At 47.0% G+C, this 9,046-nt stretch overlaps 1 protein-coding gene across 1 annotated transcript; it reads left to right on the plus strand.

Moving 5' to 3' along the window:
- On the plus strand, positions 1-1,499 carry LOC132399368 (hemoglobin subunit beta-like). The gene is made up of 3 exons (XM_059979636.1): positions 1-182; positions 455-662; positions 1,150-1,499. The coding sequence occupies exons 1-3, from the start codon at positions 145-147 to the stop codon at positions 1,276-1,278; spliced, it is 375 nt and encodes a 124-aa protein (XP_059835619.1). The 5' UTR covers positions 1-144; the 3' UTR covers positions 1,279-1,499.
- Positions 1,500-9,046: the final 7,547 nt, after the last annotated feature.

The raw sequence follows: 9,046 nt of genomic DNA on the forward strand, positions 1-9,046 counted from the left end.
CCCTATTTCAGCCTATAAAAGTGAAGTCAAAACTCCAGATCCACACAGCTTTCTTGTGCAAGCAGTGGCAGTGAGAGCTCAACAACCAAAATAATGAAATTAACAGAGGCTTAGGAACAATACATCAAGAGCAAATGGGACCAGATGGATAAGAAAGCAATAACTGCCCAAGCCTTGGCAAGGTATGATGAAAATGTATTTTCTATTTTATATTTAATTCATGCATTATATTTTCAACTATAGTTCCAGTGCAAGTACTTTAATTTTCTATGCTTGCCTAGGTATTGTCGCAGGGTGAGGCAACTAGTATTGAATTCTGCACTGAAGTTCTAGTCAAACCCACAGAAACTCAACTCTACTTGAGAAAAATTTCTTCAATGACATCTTTGAGAAATACTTAAATTCAAGAATATCACAAAAAAAAACTGGGCATTTTGTTTTTCTCTCTTTCTAGGGTATACACAGTCTATCCCTGGACTACCAGGCTGTTTACAAGTTTCCAAAACCATAATGACGCCCTTGACCCTGGTGTTCAGGCTCACGCAGAGAAGGTGCAATCAGCTCTGTCCGAAGCAGTTGCGGATTTGAAGAACGTTGAAACTACTTTCAGCAAACTCAGCAGTGATCATCAAAAATTCGGAGTGGACACTCAAAATTTCAAGGTAGAACCAATCTTTTTAGGATGTGTGCATTTTACATTAAAAGGGTGCTGTAAATATTACCCATTTCTGAATCAGCACAAACACAACAGCCAAGCTGAGTGGACTGAAACTCCAGGGAAAGGGAGGACATATGGTTGCTGCAGAAAAGGCAGACTCACTCTAATTTTCCTGGAAGTTAGATCTGGGCAGTTTAGAAAGTTTAAGCACTTTAATAAGAGCTATTTACACAGGATGCTCACTCAAGAATTTATGCACTAGATTAAGAACACAAGTTGATTTCAAGCTTCTTTATTCACCGTCTGACAGAGGCAGAAGTTTCTTCCCTGGCTCACTGCACAGAAGGAAAAGTGGGGCTCATTTGTTTTACATCACTGGGAGCAGATATCAACTCACAAAATAGACTTTTGGGTTATTCTGGTCATTGGAGGCTTGAGTTTTGCTTTCCAATTTTGTTTCAGTGTTGCATAATTATTGTTTTTCTTCACAGCTTCTCGGCCAGGCCTTCATTGTTGAACTCGCTCTTCGTGATAAAATGGCATTTGGACCAAAGGAACATGCGGCTGCCTACAAGTTTTTCAGACTGGTGGCAGAAGCTCTCGCCAGCAACTACCATTAAATCTATAACCTGCACCACCTTGAGAAATGCAATGAAAAGCTGTATTATCAGCGTCTATAATGTGTTGTTTTCTTAAAGGACTTGTGTAACATCAAGTTCAAGTCATGCTAACATAAAGATGGTACAATATTCCTCTTTACATGGTCATTTTCCTTCAATGTTTGGAAAATGTCTATATGAATTTCCTTTGCTTCAATAAAGAAACAATATTTCTCTCACAACTAGAGGTAAATCCTTTATTACAGAATAATGAAAATTAAAAGACTTAGACAATGCTGTGATCATCAATACTTTGTATTAAAAACATACATATTGCTGTAGGTCATTTCACTGTACCAGATGGGCCAAAGCATTTTTCATTTCTTTCACAAACAATAGAAAATATGCAGATGCTGGAAATCCAAGTAACACACAAAAAACGCTGGAGGATCTCAGCTGGCCAGGCAGCTTTTATGGAAAAGAGTGTAGTCAATGTTTTGGGCCAAGATCCTTCAGCAGGACCAGAGAAAAAAAAAGATGAGGAGTGGAGTTAAAAAGTGGGGTGAGGAAAGTAAGAAGCACAAGGTGGTAGGTGATACCGTGAGAGGGGAGTGCTGAAGTAAAGAGCTGGGAAGTTGATTAGTAGAGAGATAAAGGGATGGAGAAGAGAAAATCTAATAGGAGAGGACTGAAGGCCATGGAAGAAGGAAAAAAGTGGAGGAGCACCAGAGGGAGGTGATGAGCAATCAAGGAGATAAGGTGAGAAAGGGAAAAGAGGATGGGGAATGGTGAAGGGGGCAAGGGACGTTACCTGAAGATTGAGAAAGCGATGGTCATGCCATCATGTTGGAGGCTACCCAGCCGGTATATAAGGTGTTGCTCCTCCAACCTGAGTATGGCCTTATCGTGACAGTAGAGAAGGTCATGAATAGATGTATTGGAATGGGAACGGGAGGTGGAATTAAAATGAGTGGCCATTGGGAGATTCCGCTTTTTCTGGTGGATGGAGCGTAGGTGCTCGACAAAGCAGTCTCCCAATTTACTCCCTGCCTCACCGATATACAGGAGGCTACACTGGGAGCCCTGGACACAGTTCCTGACTCCAACAAACTCACAGGTGAAGTGTCACCTCTCCTAGAAGGAATGTTTGGGACTATTTCACACATGTCTACTCTCACCCCTTTCTCCCACTACTCTATCAGGGATAGAGTTCCTTTTGTCCTCACCTACCAACCCACCAGCCTCCATGTCCGGCACATAATTCTCTGCAACTTCTGCCATCTCCAATGGGATCCCACCACTAAGCACTTGAATTGACTTTATTTCTTACATCGGTCACGTATATGAGGAGTAAAAATCTTTATGTTACTTATCCACTTAAATGTGCAATGTGCAATCATAGCAATTTATAATAAATAGAACAGTCACTATAAGATAGAAATAACCTCAAATCAGCGTGAGTTAATCAGTCTGATGGCCTGGTGGAAGAAGCTGTCCCGGAGCCCGTAGGTCCTGGGTTTTATGCTGTGGTCCCGTTTCCAGGATGGTATTAGCAGGAATACATTGTGGTTGGGATGACTCAGGTCCCTGATGATCCATTGAGCCCTTTTTTCACACCTGTCTTTGTAAACGTCCTGAATCATGGGAATTTCACAACACAGATGCGCTGGGCTGTCTGCAACACTCTCTGCAGAGTCCTGTGTAACACTTAGGCTGGCCCAGCCCGTGTTCGTCCAGGGAATCAGCCTTCGGCCCCACCAAACTGGTAATTGTGTTTATGTGGATGCTGTGTAATATATCCACAGTTACAAACCCACAAAGCAAACTATCAGACAGTGCACCATATGCAATTAAATGATTGAACTTTATGAATCTTAATCTGAATATAGGGTTAGTCATGAAAATTAAATGTACAATGTACTGTGTATGTTAATCAAAATGGCTTCTTTGGTTTGCTAGAGTAGGAATGCTTTTATGTTTGGTAAGTGTTTTCTCTTGCAGTTATTTAGCTTTGGACTTGCTGATATGCGGATTGTATTCATTTGTTAACCAATGGGGAATGTTATTTTGTCTGGTGGGGCTGGGAGCTTGGGGGTTTCGCGGTCTTTTCAGGGGAGGCGGGAAGGAGACGCCAAGGAAGGTGGATGTGCGCTGCACTGCTCGGTCGACCACCGGGGGTGGTCCCAGGTGCGAGGACGTGGAGGTCGGAGGAACGTAACGAGGGGTCGAATAGTTCGATGGTTGAGCTCCAACGATGTGCACTAAACTGACTGAACTTTGATCAGTTGGCGCCTTTTACCTTATTTTCTTTTCCTTCATATATACTGTATTGCATAGTACTCTTTTAGTTTTAGTAAAATCTTTAAAGTGTATTCAGTAATGGTATCTGGTGTGAGTTTGATATTATGTGTGTGCGTGCGGCATAAACTTGATTCTCACAGCACCTACGTATACGGGAGGTGGGTTGGAGAGTGGCTGGATCTCTTTTTCCCCTAGACATATACCAGCCTGTTGGGTAAGTGTTACATAAAAAAGGGCCCAAGTCAAGTCAAAGTCACGTTGGAGCTCACTCAGTAGTCATTCTTCCACCATCGGTCTCCTCCGAGCGTTGCCAACATTCAGACCCCCAGATCCCATTTCACTCTGTCCGGTGGTTTACCGGCTCTCACCACACGCGTCCTCCCTCTTCCCCTCTCCTCGACAAAAGACCACGAAAACAGCATCCTTCCAGATACACCAGACAAAACTCCAATCTCTGATTGGCTAACATGCACACAACAGTACTGTTATCTCCAGCCATAACTCAAACATTGTTGCTACAGAGAAACCGTTACCTTGCAGTGAACATTACAGAGGAGCCATTACACTAGCATTAACAGTGAAACAGTGAAAGAAGCCATTACACTTGTGATTAAGGGAGGTACAGTTCCCATACCAGGCAGTGATGCAGCCAGTCAGGATGCTCTCAATTGTGCCCCTGTAGAAAGTTCTTAGGATTTGGGGGCCCATACCCAACTTCCTCAACCGTCTGAGGTGAAAGAGTCGCTGTTGTGCCTTTTTCACCACACAGCTGGTGTGTACAGACCACGTGATGTCATCGGTGATGTGGATGTTGAGAAACTTAAAGCTGTTTATCCTCTCCACCCCAGATCCCTCCCCCACCCACTTCCTGCTTTCCACAGGGATTGCTCCCTACGCGACTCCCTTATCCATTTTTCCCTCCCCACCGATCTCCCTCCTGCCACTTATCATTGCTAACTGCACAAGTGCTACTCCTGCCCCTACACATCCTCCCTTACTACCATTGAGGGCTGCAAACAGCTCTTCCAAGTGAGGCAACACTTCACCTGTGAGTTGTTGGGGGTCATATACTGTGCCTGGTGCTCCCGGTGCGGCCTCCCGGATATCAGTAAAACCTGAAGTAGATAGGGAGACTACTTTGCCAAGCAACTACGCTCCATCTGCCAGTGGCCACCCATTGTAATTCCACTTCCCATTCCGATATGTCTATCCGTGGCCTCCTCTACTGTCTCGATGAGCCACACTCATGTTGGAGGAACAACACCTTATATTCCGTCTGGTTAGCCCCCAAACTGATAACATGAACATAGAGTTTTCAAATTTCTGGTATTGGTGTCCTCCCCTTCCCTCTTTCTCACCCCCTGTTACCCGTCTTACCTTATTTTCTTGCCTGCCCATCACCTCTCTCTGGTGTTCCTCCCGCTTTACTTTTTCCTATGGCCTTCTGTCCTCTCCTATCAAATGCCCCATCCCTGTATCTCTTTCACCAATTAACTTCCCAGTTCTTTACTTCACCCCTCCCCCTCCCGGTTTCACCTTCATCTTATATTTTTCCCTCTCCTCCCCCACCCCAACTTTTAAATCTACTCCTCACCTATTCTCTCCAGTCCTGCTGAAGGGTCTCGGCCCAAAATGTCGACTAAACTCTTTTCCTTAGATGCTGCCTGGACTTCTGAGTTCTTCCAGCTTTTTAGTGCCTGTTGTTTTCATTTCTTTCAAGCCGCTTAGAAATAAATTAACTGCTGTACTCTAGGGAAAAGCAGCAGCTAATTTCTCATATATTTCATATCAAGGTATGAGGCCCTTTAGCCCAGCTCTCAGAGCAATTGCAAACCTCCACTTATGTTGCTGTAACACATCCTCTCACACAAGTCCAGTAACACTTCCCTGATTTTCCTATCAACATCCCATTTGAGAACATTTACACCAGTCAGTTTTTATACAGCGTTCCCATGCAGTTTTACAAAGATTGTCTACACTGAACTATAAATTATTGATCAGCGCCCTTCTTTAAAAGAGTTTTAATGATGAGGGTAAAATCTTCACTTTTGCTTAAATAATGTATTATAGCAAATAGAATGCAGAGAAGTACAGCACAAGCACAGGACCTTTGGCCCACAATGTTGATGCTTACCATGACGATGATTTAAACAAATCGAACCTCCCTGTACACGATTTATGTCTTCCCATTCTCTGCCCGTTTGAATACCTGTCAGATTGCCCTTTTGACTTTGCTGTCATGTCCGCATCTACAACTTCCTCTGACAACACACACGAACCACCCATCACTCCCTCTCTTGTACCCTCCACAGCACCCTCCATACTAGGCACACATCACTTCCTCTCTTGTACCCTCTACAGGCACCCTCTACACTAGGCATCCATCACACCCTCACTTGTACCCTACACAGTACTCTCTACACTAGGCACCCATCACTCCCTCAGTCATACCTGCCACAGCATCCTCTAAGCTACAAACACATCACTCCCTCTTTTCTACCCTCCACAGCACCCTCTACACTAGGCACCCATCACTCTCTCTCTCTCTTGTGCCCTCTACAGGCACACTCAGCACCAGGCACCCATTACTCCCTCAGTTACACCCTCCACAGTACCCTCAACACTAGGCCCCCATCACTCCATCTGTTCTACCCTCCTCTGCACCCTCTACACACTAGGCACCTATCACACCCTCTCTTGTACTCTCACAGCACCCTCTACACTAGCCACACATCACTCCCTCTCTTGTACCGCCTGCAGTACCCTCTAGATTAGCCACCCATCACTCTCTGCATTTTACCCTCCACAGTACCCTCTACAGTAGGCTCACATCACTTGCTCTCTTGCACCCTCTACAGGCACCTTCTACACTAGGCACCCATCACTCTCTCTCTCTCTTGTGCCCTCTACAGGCTCACTCAGCACAAGGCACCCATTACTCCCTCTCTTATACCCTCCCCAGCACCCTCGACAAAAGGAACCCATCAGTCTCGCATATGTACCTTCCACAGCACCCTCTACACTAGGGACCATCACTCCGTCTCTTGTACACTCCACAGCAACCTCTACAATAGGCACCCATCACTCTGCCCTCATACCCTCCACTGCATCCTCTAAGCTAGGCACCCATCACTCCATCTGTTCTACCCTCCACTGCACCCTCTACACAAGGCACCCATCACTCTCCCTCTTTTACCCTTTACAGGCACCCTCTTCACTAGGCACCCATCAGTTCCTCTCTTACACCCTCCACGGCACCCACTACACTAGCCACCCTTTCTTGTGCCCTCTACAGGCTCCCTCACCCATCACTCTCTCTCATGTGCCCTCTACAGGCACACTCGTCACCAGGCAGCCATTACTCCCTCTTTTCTACCCTCCAGTGCACCCTCTACAATAGGCACTCATCACTCAGCTCCCATACCCTCCACAGCACCCTGTACACAAGGCACCCATCATTCCATCTGTTCTACCCTCCTCTGCACCCTCTACACACTAGGCACTTATCACACCCTCTCTTGTACTCTCACAGCACCCTCTACACTAGTCACACATCGCTCCCTCTCTTGTACCGCCTGCAGTACCCTCTAGATTAGTCACCCATCACTCTCCCTCTTTTACCCTCCACAGCACCCTCTACACTAGCCACACATCGCTCCCTCTCTTGTACCGCCTGCAGTACCCTCTAGATTAGTCACCCATCACTCTCCCTCTTTTACCCTCCACAGCACCCTCTACACTAGCCACACATCGCTCCCTCTCTTGTACCGCCTGCAGTACCCTCTAGATTAGTCACCCATCACTCTCCCTCTTTTACCCTCCACAGCACCCTCTACACTAGCCACACATCGCTCCCTCTCTTGTACCGCCTGCAGTACCCTCTAGATTAGTCACCCATCACTCTCCCTCTTTTACCCTCCACAGCACCCTCTACACTAGCCACACATCGCTCCCTCTCTTGTACCGCCTGCAGTACCCTCTAGATTAGTCACCCATCACTCTCCCTCTTTTACCCTCCACAGCACCCTCTACACTAGGCACCCATCACTCTCCCTCTTTTACCCTCTACAGGCACCCTCTTCACTAGGCACCCATCAGTTCCTCTCTTATACCCTCCACGGCACCCACTACACTAGCCACCCTCTCTTGTACACTCTACAGGCACCCTCACCCACCACTCTCTCTCTTATACCCTCTACAGGCACCCTCACCCATCACTGTCTCCCATGTGGCCTCCACAACACCCTCTACACTAGGCAGCTTTCACTCTCTCTCTTGTACTCTCACAGCAGCCTCTACACTAGCCACACATCACTCCCTCTCTTGTACCGCCTGCAGTACCCTCTAGATTAGTCACCCATCACCATCTCCATTTTACCTTCCACAGCACCCTCTACAATAGGCACACATCACTCTCTCTCTTGCACTCTACAGGCACACTCAGCACCAGGCACCCATTACTCCCTCAGTTATACCCTCCACAGCATCCTCGACACTAGGCACCCATCACTCTCTCTCGTACTCTCACAGCACCCTCTACACAAAGCACCCATCACTCTCGCTTACGTACCTTCAACAGCACCCTCTACACTAGGCACCCATAACTCTCTCTCTTGTGCTCTCTACAGGCACACAGCACCAGCTACCCATTACTCCCTCTCTTATACCCTCCACAGTACCCTCAACACTAGGCACACCACTCCCTCTCTTGTACCCTCCACAGCACCTCTTGCATTAATCACCCAACACTCCCTCTCTTGTACCCCCTACAGTATCCTCTAGATTAGCCACCCATCACTCTCTCCATTTTACCTTCCACAGCACCCTCTACACTTGCCTCACATCACTCTCTCTCTTGTGCCCTTTACAGGCACCCTCTAGACTAGGCACACATCACAACCTCTCTTATATCCTCCACAGCACGCTGTACACAAGGCACCCATCACTCTCGCTTATGAACCTTCAACAGCACCCTCTACACTAGGCAGCTTTCACTCTCTCTCTCTTGTACTCTCACAGCACCCTCTACACTAGCCACACATCATTCCCTCTCTTGTACCCCCTACAGTACCCTCTAGATTAGCCACTCATCACTCTCTCCCTTTTACCCTCCACAGCACCCTCTACACAAGGCACCCATCACTCTCCCTCTTTTACCCTCTACAGGCACCCTCTTCACTAGGCACCCATCAGTTCCTCTCTTATACCCTCCACGGCACCCACTACACTAGCCATCCTCTTTTGTACTCTCTCCAGGCACCCTCACCCATCAGTCTCGGATATGTACCTTCCACAGCACCCTCTACACTAGGAACGCATCACTCCCTCTCTGATACCCTCTACAGGCACCCTCTACACTAGGCACCCATCACTCCGTCTCTTGTACACTCTACAGCACCCTCTACACTAGGAACACATCACTCCATCTGTTCTACCCTCCACAGTACCCTCGACACTAGGCACCCATCACTCTCTTGTACTCTCACAG

This window comes from Hypanus sabinus, chromosome 9 (genome assembly GCF_030144855.1).
Source record: "Hypanus sabinus isolate sHypSab1 chromosome 9, sHypSab1.hap1, whole genome shotgun sequence".
Classification (NCBI taxonomy): Eukaryota; Metazoa; Chordata; class Chondrichthyes; order Myliobatiformes; family Dasyatidae; genus Hypanus; species Hypanus sabinus.

Excerpts from the sequence above, each read along its gene's own strand:
- LOC132399368 (XM_059979636.1), top strand. The coding sequence starts at position 145 with ATGGATAAGAAAGCAATAACTGCCCAAGCCTTGGCAAG. Across the intron at positions 183-454 it reads ACTGCCCAAGCCTTGGCAAG|GGTATACACAGTCTATCCCT; the intron begins GTATGATGAAAA and ends CTCTCTTTCTAG. Across the intron at positions 663-1,149 it reads TGGACACTCAAAATTTCAAG|CTTCTCGGCCAGGCCTTCAT; the intron begins GTAGAACCAATC and ends TTTTCTTCACAG.